At 43.7% G+C, this 21439-nt stretch overlaps 1 protein-coding gene across 1 annotated transcript; it reads left to right on the top strand.

Annotated features, from left to right (window-relative positions):
* Positions 1-15691: 15691 nt before the first annotated feature.
* Positions 15692-20985, top strand: LOC145125937 (LOB domain-containing protein 4-like). The gene is made up of 2 exons (XM_079061341.1): positions 15692-15956; positions 20405-20985. Exons 1-2 carry the CDS (start codon positions 15762-15764, stop codon positions 20744-20746), a joined length of 537 nt encoding a protein of 178 aa, XP_078917467.1. The 5' UTR covers positions 15692-15761; the 3' UTR covers positions 20747-20985.
* Positions 20986-21439: the final 454 nt, after the last annotated feature.

Raw genomic sequence — 21439 nt, 5'->3', positions numbered from 1 at the left:
TCTTCCGCGCCCGTTACATTCTGCGGGTTGAGCGGGAGCGGTTGGCACAGGAGTTTCTGAGTTTGAGACAGGATGGGGAGTCGGTGACGGAGATCACCCGTATGTTTACTAAGCGGGCGATGTTCTGCCCAAAGTTTGCTCCCGAGCAGTCTCAGATGACCTGTTATCTGAGTATGCTCAAGACTGATATCCGACAGTTTATATCTACCCAGCAATGTGATACTCTTCTAGAGTTACAGGAGGCCGCCAGACGGCGGGAGTTAGAGATTGAGTTGCAGCTGAGGGAGAAGCGGCCGTCCCCGGCACAGTCGCAGCCGGCGCCGAAGCGGTCTAAGACCGCTGATTTGAGGACTGGGAGTCAGCAGCGTCGCTCTTGTGGAAAGTGCGGCAGGGTTCATTCCGGGATTTGTCGAGCCAGTAGTGGGTGCCACAGGTGTGGCAAGGAGGGGCACTATGCGAAGGATTGTCGCCAGGCCACTCCGATACCGAGTATGAAGTTATGTTACCATTGTGATCAGGTTGGCCATTTGAAGGCCAACTGCCCGTTACTCGCCGCCAAACCGGCGCAGGCTCCAGCGCCGACTACTTTGAGGATCATTAATGGGAGACCAGTCAGGGCAGAGCCTCCGAAGGCTCAGGGTCATGCTTTCCAGCTTACAGCGGAGGAGGCCAGAGCAGCACCAGATGTGGTTGCTGGTATGTTTCTGTCCTTTATCTCGTTTTCTATATCTGTTGTATGCATATCTGTTGTACCTGTGATTAGGTACGTTTTTAGTGAACTCTTTGCCTGCTTTGGTCTTATTTGACTCGGGGGCGAGTCAGTCCTTCGTATCTCAGTCATTTAGTAGGGAGTTTAGTGCGCCAGTGGGCGAGTTCGAGTGTCCGTTGCGAGTGTATATCGCCAACGAACACGGGGTTTCTGCTTCTTCAGTTTATCGAGGGTGTGACTTGGAGATTTTTGGGGTGTCCTTCCTGATAGATTTGATTCCGATCCCCATGGGGGAGGTGTGCGTGATTGTGGGCATGGATTGGCTCAGTCGGTTCGGTGCTATGATTGATTGCGAGGGCCAGCGAGTGGTAGTTCGAACCCCAAGTGGGGGAGAACTGATTGTATATGGCGAGGGCACCAGAGTAGGATCAGGGTTTTGTTCAGCTGCTAGGGCTCGGCAGTACATTCAGCACGGGTGTGCGGGTTATCTAGCATATGTGGTAGATACGTGAGTCAGGGATCAGATTTCGGTTTTCGATGTACCGGTGGTCAGGGAGTTTGCGGATGTGTTTCCAGAGGAGTTGCCAGGGATACCTCAGGATCGACCTGGTGCCAGGTACGGCCCCTATCACTAAGGCGTCGTACCGATTGGCACCACCAGAGATGCAGGAGTTGTCGTCGCAGCTACAGGAACTGCTGGGCAAGCAGTTCATTCGACCTAGCAGTTCTCCATGGGGAGCGCCGATTCTTTTTGTCCGGAAGAAGGACGGTTCACACCGGATGCGTATTGATTACCGGGAGTTGAATAAGTTAACAGTGAAGAACCGTTACCCACTCCCGAGGATAGACGATCTCTTCGATCAGTTGCAGGGCGCATCTTGGTTTTCCAAGATAGACTTGAAGTCTGGGTATCATCAGGTCAGGGTCAGAGAGGAGGACGTGGAGAAGACCGCGTTCCGAACTCGTTATGGACATTACGAGTTCGTGGTGATGCCGTTTGGGCTCACCAACGTGCCAGCAGTGTTCATGGACCTGATGAATCGGGTCTGCAGACCGATGCTTGATTGCTCGGTCATAGTGTTTATAGATGATATCTTGGTGTATTCCAAGACCCGAGAGCAGCATGAGGAGCATCTGCAAGAGCTGTTGGGAGTTCTGAGATGAGAACGGTTGTACGCTAAGTTCTCGAAGTGTGAGTTTTGGTTACGAGAGGTCCAGTTCCTCGGACATCTCGTTAACCAGGAGGGGATTTTGGTTGATCCGACCAAAATTGAGGCGGTTATGCAGTGGGAGATTCCGAAATCTCCCTCAGATATTAGGAGTTTTCTGGGATTGGCAGGGTACTACAGGAGGTTCATACGGGATTTCTCCAAGATTGCAGTACCCGTCACTCGTCTGACGAGGAAGGGGGTGGATTTCCGGTGGGGCCCCGAGTAGCAGAGGGCATTTGAGACCCTCCGTCAGCGTTTGTGTGAGGCACCAGTCTTGACACTCCCTGAGGGAGTTGAGGATTTTGTGGTGTTCTGTGATGCATCCATCACAGGTTTAGGGGCGGTCCTCATGCAGAGAGGACGAGTGATAGCCTACACATCATGGCAGCTGAAGCCGCATGAGACGAGATACCCTACGCATGACTTGGAGCTGGGGGCGGTGGTGTTCGCCCTCAAGATATGGAGACATTACCTCTATCGGGTCCGCTGTACCATTTACACGGATCACAAGAGCTTGAGACATATCATGGATCAGCCAAACCTGAACATGAGGCAGCGCAAGTTGCTGGATGTAGTCAAGGACTACGATTGCGAGATCCTTTACCATCCTGGTAAAGCGAATGTGGTTGCGGATGCCTTGAGTCGCAAGTCAGATGGGTCTTCCACCCCTGCGGTATGTATGAGGATAGCGGTGGAGTCTCCGCTTGTGAGTTTGATCAGATATGCCCAGGTAGAGGGCATGCGACCGGAGAATTGGAAGCTGGAGAGGATCAACGTTGAGAATACCCGGTTCGTGCAGGATAGTTGGGGACTATTGACCCGATATGGTCGGGTTTGGGTTCCGATGTCTAGTGGGGTTAGGCAGACGGTTCGATGGTAGGGTATTGGTTACTCAATGCACGAATGTTGCTTGCTTTGTGCTAATAGGGGTTCCGTCTAGCTTTAAGTAAATAGTGAGTGGACATGTAATAGCATCGGCAAGCTAGTTAGGGAAAGATGGTAGGGACTCCTCGTGCAGCTGATGGTGGAGAGTAGGTCGGAGAGTGCCCTAAGACAAGCCTAGGATGAGATTAGTTGGAAAGTAAAAAGGGACTTGGTGAAGTCAAGGCAGTTCTTGAGGAAAGTATGGATAGATGTGGAAGGTAGTATGGGCCCGTACTACTGGAATCAGAGGATACGTACTCGAATCAAGGAGGGCTGAGATAGAACCAGGAAACTTGGAGAGTGTGTGAGACCTCTCGAGAGTATGTATGACCCTGACATCTTTGTGTTTATTTTCAGTATGGCGATTACGCGACATGGAGCAGGATCTGGGTCAGGATCAGAGTCAGGCTCGGGTGCGGGATCCGAGCAGGTTGATGACGGGCTACGCGAGTTCATCGCGTCTGAGATCACGAGAGGTATCCTTGAGGCGACCCCGGTTATTTTCGGGTCGATCAAGGAGGGGATTATTAAGCTGATGGAGGATCGCCTCCGAACATTCAGGAGTGACTTGGCATACAGCCAGTCAGGTACGTGCACACTGTCCTTCAAGGACTTCCGGGGGAGTGGTGCGCTAGACATTCACGGGGCGAAGGACCCCATTGTTGCTAGGAGATGGATCGCAGACATCGAGTCTGCACAGTTGACGAGCTTCTGCTTGGACGGGTCGAAGGTCCTCTTTGTTGCGGGATGTTTGAGGGACAGAGCTAGGGATTGGTGGGACTCAGTCGGTGACTCACTGGGAGCCCCAATCATTGAGGCTATGACTTGGTCAGACTTTGTGACCAGGTTCAGGGCTGATTTTGCGCCAGTTGTGGAGCTTCAGCAGTTGGCCAGGGAGTTCCTTGATATGAGACAGACTACGGAGTCAGTGGCAGAGATCACCGCCAAGTTTTGGGAGAGGGCCTTGTTTGTACCTCAGTATGCAGGAGATGAGGACATACGGAGGACCCGCTATCACGACATGTTGACGGCTGGTATCCGGGAGCATGTCAGCTTCTCAGCCTGTTCGACCCTGGAGTCCATGATTTCCAGGGCGAGGGAGAGAGAGATTGACTTGGAGCACCTTAGGAAGAGGAAGGCAGAGACCGAGCAGAGTATTGGGGTTTCGGGGAAGAAACCTAAGGGATCTAACGCTAGGACGAAGGGCCAGCCAAGCCAATGCCGCTGCAGGAAATGCGGCAGGCCGCATGAGGGAGCTTGTAGAGCGGGATCATCAGGCTACTACAAGTGCGGCAAGACCGGGCATTTTGGCAGGGATTTTATTGCTCCTGCCCCACTGTTCAGACTTCGGATCTGATTTGCTTTCATTGCAATCAGAGAGGCCATAAAAGGCCAACTACCCTAGATTGACAGCAGCAGCAGCGCTAGTGGTGGCGCCGACTCGAGCGACAGCGCGAGTTACGGGTGACCGCAAGATCAAGTCATAGGCTCCAGTGGTGAGGAGCCGAGCATTTCAGTTGACAACCGAGGAGGCACGTGCCGCACCCGATGTGGTGATGGGTATGGTTTCTTCTCTCTAACTTTTATTATATGTCGCTTGTGATATTGATGTATTATGCTATATGTTTTGTTTAGGATCATTCCATGTGAACGGTATCCCGGTCCAGGTGTTGTTTGATTCGGGTGCTACCCGATCATTTGTCTCTCTTGCACTTAGCAAGAGGTTTCTTGATTCTTCGGGCATGTTAGATTTCCCTCTAGAGGTTGAGATTGCAGACGATCGGTCAGTACGAGCATCAGAGGTTTTCATAGATTGCGTTCTGAAGTTGTACGATGAGCGCTACTTGGTAGATTTGGTTCCCATACCATTGCGGGGGAACAAGGTCATCATAGGGATGGATTGTTTGAGCGCCAATGGGGCAGTGATCGACTGTGCGCATCAGTTAGTTCGGATCAGGACCCCAGGTGGGGGAGAGTTGGTGATTCAGGGCGAGAGGCCACAACGTGGATCAGCTTTATGTTCAGCAGCGAGGGCTAGGCGCTACCTCCAGCAGGGTTGTGCGGGGTATGTCGCCTATGTTTTGGATACCCGAGAGGTAGGTTAGGCGACGGTGAGTGATGTGCCAGTGGTACGAGAGTACGCGGATGTATTTCCAGAGGAGCTACCTGGGATACCTCCGGAGAGGCAGGTGGAGTTCAGGATTGACCTGGTCCCTGGTACGGCTCTGATAGCCAAGGCACCACATCGGTTGGCTCCTCCTGAGATGCAGGAGTTGTCTACACAGCTGCAGGAGCTGTTAGACAAGGGATTCATTAGACCGAGCTGTTCGCCTTAGGGAGCCCTGATATTATTCGTGAAAAAGAAGGACGGGTCGCATCGGATGTGTATAGACTACCGGGAGCTGAATAAGGTAACGGTGAAGAACCGTTACCCACTCCCGAGGATTGATGACCTCTTTGACCAGCTTCAGGGAGAATCTTGGTTCTCCAAGATCGATCTGCGTTCGGTTACCATCAAATGAGGGTCCGAGAGGAGGATGTGCAGAAGACTGCGTTTCGGATCCGATACGGTCATTATGAGTTTGTGGTGATACCGTTTGGGCTCACCAATGCTCCTGCCGCGTTCATGGATCTCATGAAACGCGTGTGTAGACCGATGTTGGATCGTTCTGTGATAGTTTTCATTGATGACATCTTGGTCTATTCCAAGACTCGAGAGCAGCATGAGGAGCACTTGCAGGAAGTATTGGATACTCCTAGGAGGGAGAGCTTGTATGCCAAGTTCTCCAAGTGTGAGTTCTGGTTGCGCGAGGTGCAGTTTCTTGGGCACCTTGTCAACCAGGATGGGATTTCAGTCGATCCGGCCAAAGTGGAGACCGTGATGAGGTGGGAGGTCCCGAAGTCTCCATCTGAGATTTGGAGCCACCTGGTATTGGCAGGGTACTATCGGAGATTCATTCATGACTTCTCCAAGATAGCCGTGCCTTTAACCCTGTTGACAAGGAAAGTCGTGGTCTTTTGTTGGGGGTCAGAGCAGCAGGCTGCATTCGAGACTCTAAGACAGAGATTGTGCAGGGCGCCAATGTTAGCCCTGCCAGAGGGCATGGATGATTTTGTGGTATATTGCGATGCGTCCATCTCGGGTTTGATGCAAAGGGGGCATGTTATCGCCTACGCTTCGAGGCAGCTGAAGTCTCATGAGGCGAACTATCCGACGCATGATTTGGAGTTGGGGGCAATTGTTTTCGCCCTTAAGATTTGGCGTCATTATCTTTATGGGGTCCGTTGTACCATTTACACGGACCATAAGAGTTTGAGGTACCTTATGGATCAGCCGAATCTGCACATGAGGCAGCATCGGTGGCTTGATGTGGTGAAGGATTACGATTGTGAGATCCTCTACCACCCGGGGAAGGCCAATGTCGTGGTCGATGCACTTAGCCGCAAGGCAGTGCCGATCAGAGACATCTGCTTGAGGATGACCGTGGTGACTCGGCTGTTGGAGCAGATTCGAGAGGCCCAGCAGGAGGCTATGAAGGAGGAACATCGTAAGAGTGAGTGTATTCTGGGCCAATATTCCTCCTTCGATTATGACAGCCGTAGATTGTTGACTCTACACCGTAGAGTGTGGGTCCCATATCATGGAGGTGTGCACTAGATATTGATGGAGGAGGCGCATAAATCCAGGTTTTCTATCCATCCCGGGGCGACGAAGATGTACAGGGATCTTCGTCTTGATTATTGGTGGCCCTGCATGAAGAGGGATGTAGCATGGTTCGTTGAGAGATTCCTGACCTGCAGGAATGTAAAGGCCGAGCACCAGAGGCCTCACGGCAAGACCCAGCCATTGGATATTCTGTTGTTGAAATGGGAAGATATCACAATGGATTTCATCACCAAGCTTCCCAGGACTGCACGGTGAGTGGATTCGATTTGGGTCATCGTGGATCGGTTAACCAAGTGTGCCTATTTCATACCAATCCAGGAGAGCATCTCGGCCGAGAAGTTGGCCGATATCTACATCCGAGAGGTAGTAGCTCGGCACGGAGTGCCAGTCTCAGTGATTTCGGACCGAGACGTGCAGTTTACTTCTAGATTCTGGAAGAAGTTTCACGACGAGTTGGGTACTCGTCTGCACTTCAGCACTACTTTTCACCCGCAGACGGATGGTCAGAGTGAGCAGACCATCCAGACTCTGGACGATATGCTGCGGGCATGTGTTTTAGACTTCGGAGGTAGTTGGGATACTTACCTTCCTTTGGGTGAGTTTTCCTATAACAACAGCTATCATGTGAGTATTGACCGCCCTCCCTTTGAGATGTTGTATGGGAGGAAGTGTAGGACCCCTATATGTTGGGGTGAGGTTGGCCAGAGGGTCATGGGGAGTACCGAAGTGGTACTCAAGACTACGGATAGGATCCAGCAGGTGCGGATCAGGCTTCAGACTGCTCAGAGTCGGCAGAAAAGTTATCCTGACAAGCGTCGTTCAGACCTGGAATTCTAGGTCGGGGATATGGTGCTCCTAAAGGTGTCACCTTGGAAAGGTGTCATCCGGTTTAGGAAGCGGGGCAAGTTGGGCCCCAAATACATTGGACCTTTCAGGGTTGCAGCCCGGGTGGGCAAGGTGGCGTATAGGCTGGACCTACCAGCCGAAATCAGTCATATTCATATCACTTTTCACGTCTCCCAGTTACGGAAGTGTCTGGTGGACGATTCGGTGGTGGTGCCTTTTGAGGACATTCAGGTGGATGACAGGCTGGATTATATCGAGCGACCAGCAGTTATCCTCGACAGGAAGTCAAAGTATCTGAGGAACAAGAGGGTCGAACTGGTGAAGGTGCAATGGCAGCACCACAAGGGCTCGGAATGGACTTCGGAGCCGGAGGACGAGATGAGAGAGTACTACCCCGAGCTTTTTCAGGGATCAGCAACAGACTTCGACGACGAAGTCTAAAATAAGTGGGGGAGATTTGTAACACCAGGTTCCTGGTACGTATTTAAATTCAAGTATTGTTTTAATTTACTCTGGGACTCAGCGAGTTGGAGGCCCAACTCGTCGAGTAGACTCGACATTATGCAGGGGTTTTAATGATCTACTCGACGGGTCGGGAGACCGACTCGGCGAGTAGGATTTGTCTGGACAAAACCATAATGTTTAGGGTTTGCACCCTATTTAAACACTTTATCTCGTCCCAAACCAGCCTCCATCACCCTCCCAACTCAGAGAAAACCTAGATTGAAACCCTAAACCCTTATTGAGTGTTCTTAAGCCTTTTTGGTGCTTTTTGTGTGTGTTTGAAGTTGGAGAAGAAGAAGGAAGCTTGGAAGTTCAAGTAGAAGCAAGGAGATCCAGAAGTTTTACTTCATTCTTAGCTCATTCAAGGTAAAAAGCTGGAACTTTGACCATCTATCTCTTAGATTTTGATTTGGGGCTATTTCTACCCTTTTAATGAGTATAGAGAAGCAAAAATCGGATTTTGTGGGTGTGATTAGAGTTGCACTTCGGATTTGGGGCTATTGGGGGTCTTTATGGCATAAAGGTGCCAACTTTGTTTCCATAAACACCCCATGAATCTTGTAGACCTCCTTTTATGGCTTTTTGAGCCAAAGGCCCCATGCATGTACATCAAGTTTGTACCTTTACGTATAAAATGGACCCTACGAGGCCAGATGTATGGTTTTGATGCGTTAAGACCCATTATAATCGACTGTATAGTTTTGGACAAAGAGGGACTCAACGAATTGTTCTTGGGACTCGGTCGAGTCGGGGTGTATTTTCCACCAAATCCTTTCTGTTTATGGACCAGATGTTAGGATCGAAGGTTCCCCAGTTGTTTAGGTTCACTAGGGACCTGGAAATTAGAGGACTCGGCGAGTGGATGAACAGACTCAGCGAGTTCAAGGCAATGTCCTAGCCACATGAAGACGGGCTCGGCGAGTTCGAGGGGAACTCAGCGAGTCATAGACTGAACACCTTCTTATGGATGAAGATGAACTCGGCGAGTTCAAGGGCGAACTCGGCGAGTCGGCTGAAGATAGTCTGATGTGTTGTTGAAGGCGAACTCGTCGAGCTCTTACTAGACTCGACGAGTAGGGACGGAATTATGTCATTTTATGGATATGGGGACTAGACGAGTTGGCGGGCCAACTCGGCGAGTTGAGTCAACCAGATGTTGACTTTGACCAAAAGTTGGCTTTGACCAAGGATTTGACTTTGACTTTGACTTGGAATTGAGTAACTCTTGTGAGGGTTATGAGTATGAGTTGATAACTTAGAAAAGTTGTCGTGTAGGGATTGAGGAGTCGGGAAAAGTCGATTTTCACACCGAGGGCAATGCAGACACTACACGACGTTGAGGTGAGTTACCCTTCAGTAGAAGTAGGTCTAAGGCACCAAGGTCGACCCACTAGTAGTTGATTACAGTTGAGATGATTGTCTTTGTGATAATTGTCTGGTTTGCTATTACTTGATGAGTTTTATGTGCCAGTATGATATGTTCTATGTGATAGAGGTAGTAGGAGGGGAATAGTCCCCCGATTCGGTCGTTAGGACCGAAGGGTAGGACGGACACCCCAGATATGTCTGACAACATGTTTATGATATGTTATTATGTGATAGTAGTAGGGGGTGAAATAGTTCCCGTGACCGGGTGAGATAGACCGAAGGGTAAGCAGGCACCCCAGAATGGCCTGACACGGGTAGGTCAGCACCCCAGAATGGCTTGACATGGGTAGGTCAGCACCCCAGAATGGCTTGACATGGGTAGGTCGGGCACCCCAGAATTGCCCGACAGTATGTATGATTGTATGGTATGTGGTATGTTGGGGGAACTCACTAAGCTTCGTGCTTACAGTTTTTAGTTTTGGTTTCAGGTACCTCTTCAGCTAAGGGGAAGGAGCCGGCAGGGTAGCAGCGCATCGCACACATATGATTTCCGCTTTGAGAACCCTGGGATTGTACTATGATATTTACTATTTGATGATATGGTTTTTTAGACTTGTGATTTGTGACTTGATGTTTGAAATGATAACAATGATGTTTTTCGTAAACGGTTTTCATAAGTAATATAATTATGGAAAAAAATTTGGGTCTAGTTTTTGGGATGTTATAGGTTTGGAGCTATGATCGACTGTGAGTGTCAGATGGTGACCATACAAGATCTTAGTGGGGAGTGCTTACGGTGTATGGTGAGGGTACCAGATCTGGAAGCTTTCTGCTCCGCTGCCAGAGCGAGACAGAGTCTATAGCAGGGTTGAATGGGCTTTTTGGCGTACGTGATGGACACGCGGTTTGCTATGGAGAGACCGAGTTCTATCTCTGAGGTTCCGATAGTGTGCGAGTTCCCGGATGTTTTCCCCGAGGAGTTTCCGGGTGTGCCTCCCGAGAGGCAGGTGGAGTTCAGAATTGATTTGGTCCCGGGTACAGCGCCTATTGCCAAGGCACCTTATCGCCTTACGCCGCCAAAGATGCAGGAGTTATCCTCATAGCTCCAGGAGCTGTTGGGGAAGGGTTTTATCAGACCGAGTAGCTCACCGTGGGGAGCACCTATCCTTTTTGTTAAGAAAAAGGATGGTTCACACCGGATGTGCATCGATTACCGAGAGTTGAACAAGCTGACAGTCAAGAACCATTATCCACTACCGAGGATCGACGATTTATTCGCTTAGTTGCAGGGAGCATCTTGTTTCTCCAAGATTGATTTGAGATCTAGATATCATTAGATGAGAGTTTGCGAGGAGGATATCCAGAAGATGGCCTTCATAACTCGTTATGGGCATTACGAGTTTGTAGTGATGCCTTTCGGGCTCACCAACGCACCGACGGCGTTCATGGATCTCATGAACCGGGTGTGCAGGCCCATGTTGGATTGATCGGTGATCATGTTCATCGATGATATTTTGGTGTACTCGAGGTCCAGAGAGAAGCACGAGGAGCATCTGCGAGAGATTCTTAGAGTATTGAGGGCTGAGAGGCTTTACACCAAATTCTCCAAGTGTGATTTCTGGTTACGAGAGGTCCAGTTTCTGGGACATCTCGTTAATCAAAATGGGATAGTTGTCGACCCGACCAAGATTGAGGAATTTATGCGGTGGGAGGTGCCGAGATCCCCGTCTGAGATCAGGAGTTTTTTGGGTTTGGTCGGCTTCTATCGAAGATTTATCAGATATTTCTCCAAGATTATTGTTGCTCTTACCAGATTGACCCGGAAGGGTGTTACTTTTGCCTGGGGGCCCGAGCAGCAGGCCTCATTCGAGTCTGTTTTCCAGAGATTGTGCGAAGCTCTAGTGTTAGCCCTTCCCGAGGGAGTAGAGGACTTTGTAGTTTACTGTGATGCATCTATATTGGGGTTGGGTGTGATGTTGATGCAGAGGGGGCATGTGATAGCATATGCATCGAGGCAGTTGAAGCCTCATGAGACGAGGTATCCAACCCACGATTTAGAGTTGGGGGCGGTGGTGTTCGACCTCAAGATCTGGCACCACTATCTGTATGGAGTCTGGTGCACCATATACACAGACCATAAGAGTCTGAAGTACCTCATGGATCAGCCCAACCTGAATATGAGACAGAGGAGGTGGTTGGATGTAGTGAAAGACTACGACTGCGAGATCTTATATCTTCCAGGCAAGGCTAATGTGGTAGCCGATGCCTTGAGCCATAGAGCAGAGACTGATCCGATTCGAGACGTGTGTATGAGGATGACGGTGATGAATCCAGTCCTAGATACCATCCGAGAGGCTCATGTGGAGGTTGTGAGGCTAGAGAACCTCAAGAGGGAGCGAGTGATCGGACATGTTTCCGAGTTTGAGATGGATAGTCGGGGGCTTATGACTTTCCGTGGGCGGATTTGGGTGCCCTATACAGGTGGAGCTCGGTGCATACTGATGGAGGAGGCACATAGATCGAGATTCTCGATCCATCCAGGAGCCACTAAGATGTATTTGGATCTGAAGATAGATTACTGGTGGCTGTGTATGAAGAGGGATGTGGCATGGGTAGTTGAGTGGTGCTTGACTTGTCACTGGGTTAAGGCGGAGCACCAGCACCCACATGGCCCGTTACACCCTCTAGAGATTCCCCAGTGGAAGTGGGAGCAGATTTCCATGGATTTTATCACCAAATTACCAAGAACCGCGCAAGGTGTCGACGCGATATGGGTGATTGTGGACCGGTTGACGAAGAGTGCTCATTTCCTTGCTATCAGTGAGAGCTCTTCTGTAGAGAGATTGGCCGAGATTTATATGAGAGAGGTGGTGGCACGACATGGAGTGCCGACATCGATAGTGTCAGATCGGGATGTGCGTTTTACTTCCAGATTCTGGAAGAGGTTTCAAGAGGAGTTGGGTACCCGATTTCACTTCAATACCGTATAATACCCACAGACTGACAAGCAGAGTGAGCGGACGATTCAGACGCTTGAGGACATGCTGCAAGCATGTGTTATGGACTTCGGAGGAAGTTGGGACACCTATTTGCCCTTGGTTGAGTTTTCTTATAACAACAGCCACCATTCCAGTATTGGTATGCCTCCCTTTGAGCTCTTATATGGGAGGAGGTTTCGGACTCCCATCTGTTGGGGAGAGGTAGGGCAGAGAGTGATAGGTAGCACTAAGATAGTGCTCAAGAAAATTGAGCAGATTCGGCAGGTTAGACAGAGGTTACTGACAACTCAGAGTCACCAGAAGAGTTACACAGATTGGCGACGATCCGAGCTTGAGTTTCAGGTTGGAGATTTTGTCCTCCTAAAGGTATCCCCGTGGAAAGGGGTGATCCGATTCAGGAAGCAGGAAAATTTGGGTCCTAGATATATAAGTCCTTTCAGAGTGACTGCCAGAGTGGGGAAGGTAGCTTAATTGGTTGGAGCTACCTGCAGAGTTGAGCCAGATTCATAACACCTTCCACGTGTCTCAGTTGAGGAAGTCTGTAACCGATGAGATGGTAGTGGTACCCTTAGAGGACATTCAGGTTGATGCTAGCCTGAATTACATTGAGAAACCGATAGCAATTTTGGATAGTAAAGTTAAGACCCTGAGGAACAAGGAGGTTCGACTGGTTAAGGTGCAGTGGGAGCACCGTAGGGGGTTCAAGTGGACTTGGGAGTAGGAGTACGAGATGCGCAAGCAGTACCCAAAGTTGTTTCTGGAGCATGAATTCGAGGGCGAAGTCTGATTCTAGTGGGGGAGAATTGTAACATCCCGACTCCCAGGTATATTATTTATGCATTTATTTTTGTGTTGTTTGAGCAACTCGGCAAGTTGGATGCCCCAACTCGTCGAGTAGAGGCGGATTGACCAGGTGGATTTTATGACCAACTCGACGATCCGGAGAGACCAACTCGGCGAGTTGGCGCTGTGAGAGGAAACCCTAATTCTCTGGGTTGGATCCTATTTAAAGGACCTTAAGCCCTCATTTCCGCCTCACCAGCACCTTACTCCCCTGTGTGAAACCCTAATCGTCTATAGTGAGCTAAGAGAGAAAGAGAGCTAATCTTTGGGCATTTTAGTGCATTTTTTGAAGAGAAGAGTGGAGTATCAAAGCAAGGATCGAGAAGAGACTATTGGATCTGGTGTTAATTCATCTAGAGATTCTGTTGAAGGTAAAAAGTCTCCACCTTGCTCATTAGTTTGGTTAGATCTCATTTTATGGAGTTTTAGGGCTTATTCCATCTTTCCTTGAGGCTTTGAGTGTTTTGAACTCACCAAGAGTTTGAGACTTCCGATCTGGACCTTGTGAGGTCCCTAGAGTCCAAAGGTCCCAGCTTTATCTAGCTATTGAGTAGCTTTTATGCTTAAGACCCTAAATAGAGTTTGTTTTGGCATTTCAAGCCCTAAGTGCCATGTATGGATGTAAAGATTGTAGCTTTATGTGGTATTTCAGCCTTGGGAGGCTAGATCTAGAATTTGGGGTTGTAAATCTGCTTTAAACGTCTGAATGAGAAATGAGACTTAAGGGACTCACCGAGTTGATGAGCCAACTCGACGAGTCGGCTCGGGTTTTCCCCGATGAGTCTGGACATAAGTAACTCGGCGAGTTGATGAGAAAACTCGACGAGTTAAGTTGGGTTTTTTGCGACTTTTCTGAAGGAACAAGGGGACTCGAGGAGTCACATAGATGCACTCGACGAGTCGGGTCAACATTGACTGTTGACTCGAGTGTTGACTTCAGTTAACTTTAGGGTTTGGTCAAGACAGGGTGTACGGAGACCATGGAGGGGTAGAATGGTCTTTTACCCATTCCAAGAGTTAGGGAGAGAGAGTACTCTTTGGTTATTTAGAGTTGTGAATGGAGTGTTTATTAGAGATAATTATCATATGTGTTAGACGGAGGCTAGATCGGTGATTCATGTACGAGGTTTATTTGCTTGCTTACGAGGTGAGTCTTCTCACTATACTTACCTAGAGTGGTAATCTTTGTGTGACCGGAGGGTCTTATGTGCTTATATTGATTATTGTGATATCCTGCATTATGTCCTTGTGATTTATGTTGTGTATTATTCTGAGCTTACTGAGTTAGGACCGGAGGGTCCACCCGAGTTGTGGGATCGGAGGGTTCCACTGAGACACATTGACCGGAGGGTCTTATTTGGGTATGGTCATGAGAGGCTAATGAGATGTGTGTGGTATTTTGGGGAACTCACTAAGCTTCGTGCTTAACGTGTTATGTGTTATGTGTTTCGGGTACTTCTCAGGATCACGGGAAGGCACCGACTTGATTGTACACATGAGGCGGAGTTATGTTTTGAGGATCCTGGATTGTGTTTAAACAATTTATGAACATGTGTTTTTGATAACTTGACATTTGGGAGATTTGTGAACTATGTTTATGAGAATTATGTGATTTTTAAAAATGAAAATTTTGTTTGAAAATTTACGGTGTTACACATGGACTGTAACTCGGGAGAAGGCTTCGGCGATTAAGTTAGATCAATGTGTACGAGGAGATGGTCAGGTCTTGGTCCAATCCAGTTTAGGCCCAACTATTCAGGGGGTAGGTTGTGTGCACTTAAGGGACTAGGCTATGTGCACTTTAGAGGCCTTGCAGCACACGACTAGCTGGGCCTAAACTGGGTTTGCCCAAACTTAACCTAATTGTCCATTGACCTAAATTTATAAATAAAACACCTCATCCTCCATAAAGATGACATCTCATTCTCTAACATGAGCCTCCAATGTATACATACACTCTTCCCACTAAGATGGTTCTCCATCTAGGAGAAACCATCTCCTCATAGACAACTAGGAATCAAATCGGGAGCCCACTAACGACACATATTCCACATTTGACACCAAGCCCCAATAGTCTGATTCCATGTCACATCAGTTGGTGTTATGACTACTTGCACTTAGCATAAAGAACTTAATATTACTAAAACGTGCAATGAACTTTGGTTTTTGTCCACGCTTAGATAACCATATGTTTTTTCATACTCCTTTACCTAGTAAACTTATTTGAATTATGAAATGCCTTTAACTTAACAAATTTACTTTTGTTATTGTTAATTTACGAAATGCCTTTCTTATTTTGCGAATTTGTGTTTCTATAATTAACAAATAAAAGCTTTTTGTATTAGCCTACTAGGCATTATTCGTAGAGTAATTTACCAAATATTAAAAAACATTTCCCATATACAATCTTATAAAATTTGTGATTATTCCTATAGTCCCCTCCATTTCTCTTATTTTAGAACATAATCCTTTAAAAAAACTAGATGGTGGGTTTTTTTTTCTTCTGTTTTTTAGTGAAATCAAAGATTCTGGAAGTCTTGGTCCCACTATAGATCTTCTGCTATCCAGTTTTGTCTATATATCACCACAATCTCCTTTCTTTCCATGACCCCTCATTTCTTTTGCTTTTTTCTTCATTGGTCCGATATATTTGCATGCAGTCGGAAATTTGATCACACGCTGTTAATTCAATGAAAGAGAGCAGTACCAGTGGTGGCGCCGGAAGAAAACAAGGGGCGGCCTCACCTTGTGCCGCTTGCAAGCTTCTGCGGAGGAGATGCTCTCATGACTGTGTTTTTGCTCCCTATTTCCCAGCCGACGAGCCTCACAAGTTCGCCAGTGTTCATAAGGTGTTCGGTGCTAGCAATGTCAACAAAATGCTCCAGGTTAGCCGTTGCATCTCCCTTTTCTTCCTCCTCCTCCTCCTCCTCCTCCTTCATCATCATCACCACCACCACCACCTCCACCGCGCACTGCATTCTTTCTTGCTTAGCAAATCAAAAGACTTGGAACGGTTAAACCGTTAAACAGTCTTACTTTCTTTTAACCATTAAAAAGTTGAAACAATTGAGTTCAATCAACCGACCAAATAACGCTAACTCAACCACAAACTCGGGTACCCGTTTAGCATAACATTAAGTCACTTGAATATGTCCAATCAAATCTAAATTTAGATTTGTTAAAGATGTTGAGTTAAAATCAGATTTGGTAAAAGTCAAAATGCAACAAAAGTCATTGAATTTGTTGTGGGACAAGAGAATTATATAAAACCACTACATCTCGACTTTGACATTTTGTTCTTACCAAATGTACAACTTTTAATGCGTTTGTTATAAGAGTGGCTACATTAAGACTTATGTCGGGGCATTGACCGTAAACCCTAGTGTTTTGTCACTTATTCACATCTGTAACCGTTTTACTAAATACAGAAATTATGACGGATTTTGCAAATCAATAGTTTGGTGGTATGGAAATCTTTTTAATAAAACGTAGCAACTAGCAATCGTTATTGGAAACCCTTGGTTCCACTTCCATCTTTTGTCATGTTAAGAGCATTTTTTTAACTTTTTTGTTTTTGTATTTAATATTTGAGCAACATGGCAAATAGTGCACTATATCACTATCTTGTGGATTCTCGATCTTCAACAAAATCCTCATGTCAATTCTTTGAATAGTAGTTTTTTGATACTCACTTACAGCTGCATTCGTCCCCTTTTACTAATTTATGTGGTTAAACTAGATGTATGAGGATTTAGCAATAATTGTAACTTCAACCAGCGAATTTCGTCTGCATTTATGTTTCGAGACTAGATTTCTGTACGGGTTTTGGAGTCTTTTCTATATAAATAATATTAATGTTTAATAACCAAACAATCAAATTTCTTTGAAACATCAAATTAACCATTTATAATACAACTACAAATAAACAATTTAGAACCACATTGAGAGGATGCGGGTACATCCGCTTTTATGTCGTTTTTATAATACAAGTTTTGCGACAAATATTCGAACGGGCTTTTTTGCAACGACTTCGGTTATTTAACTGTTGAAAATGAATGGGGCCAACGTTAATTTACAGTCAAGGATTGGTTATGAAGTACTTTCAAGTACTTCAATATATATATATATATATATACATATATATATATATATATATATATATATATATAAACTCATAATTTTAGAATAAACTACATAAATACATTTTATAATATATTATTTATGAATAAAAAAATAAACACATGTCATTTTACCATATCTTAATTATATATATTTTTATTAAACCTACTTTTATATATATATATATATATATATATATATATATATATATATATATATATATATATATATATATATTCTTTTGTCATTTCAAGTCATATTAGACAGGTTGTCTCCTCTTTTTATTTTATATCATGATTTTCCATCATTTCCTTAGACTTTTTTCTCATTCATTCGCCTCCTTTTTTTCTGTCTACAAGTTTAAATACTTTCCGCAAGAAACAATCCACCACCCGTTTTTTAATCTTTTGCATCGGAGTTTTTGTTATAATGTATGAAAAACACATTATCTTGTATATATAAACAACCGTAACGGAGTTGCTACAAGATAAATATGAAATCAACACGATTTTTTAATGTGGTTTGTCAAAATGAATGGTCATCATTTCAAAATGACATAAGCTAGTTTTAACACCCAAATTATGATAATAAAGATTATTTTCTCAATGTAAATATCTCCTTTTTAACAAAGTAATGTAAGATGCGAGTATTTGATACACTGCAAGTTAGGGGTGAGCATATGGACCGGTGGATTAGACCGGACCGTTCTTTTTGGACCCCCGGGCCGGTTCTCGGTTCTAGGAATCCATCAAAACCGGTACAGTTTTTTCCCGACCCGGTCCGGTTTTTACGGGGTTTAGAACCGGTTGGACCCGACTTTTTAAAAAAAATTGTACTCTGTGAAATTTTTTAAACAACCATAACTCATTCGTTTTAAGTCGGATTGACACACGGTTTTTTCCAACGTTTAATTTACAGTTAGTAGATGAACTTAGACTATAATTTTGTTGATTTTCGTATTATATTCAATGAGTTACGGTCTTTCAAAGTTGAGTTATCAATGTTGAAAAATTTCAGCTTTTCAGCAATATTTTTAAAATTTTGTAATCTGTGAAAATTTTTAAACAACCATAACTCATTCGTTTTAAGTTGGATTGACACTCGTTTTTTTTTTTTTGTTTAATTTACAGTTTGTAGATGAATTTAGACTATAATTTTGTTGATTTTGGTATTATATTCAATGAGTTACAGTCTTTCGAAGTTGAACTATCAAAGCTGAAAAATTTCAGTTTTTTAACAACATTTTTAAAATTTTGTAATCTGTGAAAATTTTTAAACAACCACAACTCATTCGTTTTAAGTCGGATTGACCTGCGGTTTTTTCCAACATTTAGTTTACAGTTTGTAGATTAATTTAGACTATATTTTGTTGATTTTGGTATTATATTCAGTGAGTTACAATCCTTCAAAGTTGAGCTATCAAAGCTTAAATATTTCAACTTTTTAACTATTATTTTAGATTGTAATTCTGAATTTTATGTATCTTTGATAGATAAATCATATGAAAGGGATCTTGATGAACTTGATTTATATGTTAGTTGATTTTATTTGGAAAATTAATTTTGCAAGTTATAATATTATAACATCAAGATATATTAGTTATGCATGGAACGGAAACGTAATCATTTTTACAAGTTATATTGTATCAAACCAATAATATATTCGTTTTAACGAGTTCTATCAAACTCAAAAACTTATTTTAACGACTTGTACTCTATGCAATTAAAGTTGTACCGGTTCAAACGGGTCCAAGAACCGGAAAACTCGGACCTGGACCCGAACCCAGACATGGACACGGACACGACTCATCTGGTCCACAATATTCTCCATAATCGGTCCGATCCAAGAGTCGGTCTGGTCCGGTTCAGTCCAAATGCTCACCCCAGTGCAAGTTATATATATATATATATATATATATATATATATATATATATATATATATATATATATATATATATATATATAACCCTTAACTTGATTTACTTCTAAATTTTTTGAAATTTTACTATTATCTTCTTTTTAAATCACATCTTTCCGCTGAACACCTAACAAACTATAAATATTTTAGTTGCAAATGAAATTATGTACAACGAGGATAATGGTGAAATTTCTAAGACTTTAAAAGTAAATCTAGTTAAGAGGTGAATTTTAAAAACTTTGAACAATTAAAATGTATATAATATACAAAACGACCTAGTATGGTTGGTTTGGATACTAAGTTTACTTATAAACTTATATACATACATTTTTATTTTATATATATATATATATATATATATATATATATATATATATATATATATATATATATATATAAAAGTCTATTTGAGAATGAAACAAACATTCTAAGAACAATTAGTTTAAATCTAGACTACACATCTTTTCATTGCCGCTAAAGTATTTTGGTATAGCGGTGTCACGGAAAATGTAATATTCACATCACTATTCAGCATCACCGCTTCCCTATTTTCACAACCGTCACCGCTGCAACCACCAAAATCATCTCTGATACCACTGCCACCAGCTCTTCCACCTTTACCACTGCCACTAAATTTTACGAAAATTGTTGAAATTGTAACCCTTATTAAGTATTAACTCTAAGTTCTTAAACAAAAGTAATATTCATGTTGCGCTGTATAGCTTTTTGGAATGAATTAATAGGAGTGTGAAACACAAATGTTTTAATCAATAATAAAAAATAGAATACAAGTCGTCTATAATGTGTTTTGGTCAAATGATTCTAAGGTAGAAGTGTGAAAAATTAAAGTACTGTGCACGGAAGGGGTTCAACCACCTTTTCCTTATAACTAATGAAATATGTTTACCAATTTACTTAAAAAAATCTCCAAAGGAAAAAGCAACTTCATGCTATGAGAACTTTATTCTTTTTCTTCAAGCTTAGATTTATTTTTTATTATAATTATTGTTTTCTTTTTAAATTAAATGACATATTTAATATTTGTCCTAATCGATCAGTAATGATGACAATGGACAAGCTTGTTTTCTTTTGATTTAAAATAATGAAATCATAGCTCAAGTCTTTGGGCCCCAAACGGGATGATATTTCTTGAAGCCGCGAGGATCCCTATGTGTGCCCCTTTATCATATGAAATGATTATGAATGTGTGTTTATGGTCATTTCTTGGATTTCAAAAGAACAAATATATATTTGATTTTATCCTTATAAATTATTTGTACATAACTTTTAATATAGGAATTACCTGAGCACCACAGAGGAGATGCGGTGAGCTCAATGGTGTACGAGGCAAACGCCAGGATCAGGGATCCAGTGTATGGTTGCGTGGGTGCTATATCATCCCTACAACAACAGATAGACGTACTTCAAGCACAATTGGCAGTGTCACAGGCTGAAGTTGTTCACATGCGGATGCGCCACTTCTCTTCCAGTCCTGTCAATCAATCACCAGAAAACATCTCGCCACCATCTCGACACCACCAATCACGAACACCTACCAGGTCCCTTTTTGGCATGGACATGGTGGTTGACCAAACTAATATGGGCATGGGGGAGTCCTTATGGTCCTCATGTAACTAGCAACCATATTTTTCCTTATTACTTGCTATATTGAGGGATTCCTTGTTTGTCACATTTCGAATTTTTTTGTTTTTTGTTTTTTGTTTTTTTGTTTTTTTTCTTAATATATTATACCTTATTATATAAGATATATATAATATATGTAACGTATATCTCTCTCTCGCATACCGCAAGAAGAAGATGATGACGATATTGATGATATATAATTAACCATATTGTAAATTTTTAATTATGATTCACTCCATGGTATACTATATATAGTGTTTCGATTTAGTTGATAATGATTTTTCTTTATCATTGATTATTTTCTAGAATGTTACAAAGATCTTAATTCTGAATTATATATGATGGATTGGTAGTAGTCGAGTGAGTTTGGACTTTGGACAATCACCCATGGAATTGAATCCAAATGATTCATTATTGCTTTCTTCGATTTAATTATTGATAAATAATGTATTAAATTAAATGTAGAAAAAAGTATAGTATTAAGATAAATTACAAATTACAAGTAAAAACGCACGTTTAGATCATTTTATTTTTAACAAATATCATTTCAGAATTTAATGTATTAAGTAAGAAAACAATTAAAATGTTGTAAACATTTAGATACACTTTAACAACTTTCTATCTTTTCGGCCCAGCTAGCTTATTTATTTGTAACAAATCCTTAATTTATTATGCATATTTAACATG

The sequence above is a fragment of the Lactuca virosa genome, chromosome 7 (genome assembly GCF_052849685.1).
Source record: "Lactuca virosa cultivar CGN04683 chromosome 7, Lactuca_virosa_CGN04683_v6, whole genome shotgun sequence".
Classification (NCBI taxonomy): Eukaryota; Viridiplantae; Streptophyta; class Magnoliopsida; order Asterales; family Asteraceae; genus Lactuca; species Lactuca virosa.
Note: the sequence above shows the minus strand (reverse complement) of the source record. Positions and strands in the feature narration are given on the sequence as shown.

What these genes read in the sequence shown, in the direction of transcription:
- LOC145125937 (XM_079061341.1), top strand. Translation starts at nt 15,762, where the DNA reads ATGAAAGAGAGCAGTACCAGTGGTGGCGCCGGAAGAAAACAAGGGGCG. An exon ending in ATGTCAACAAAATGCTCCAG is followed by an intron (nt 15,957 to 20,404) that starts GTTAGCCGTTGC and finishes CTTTTAATATAG; the next exon opens with GAATTACCTGAGCACCACAG.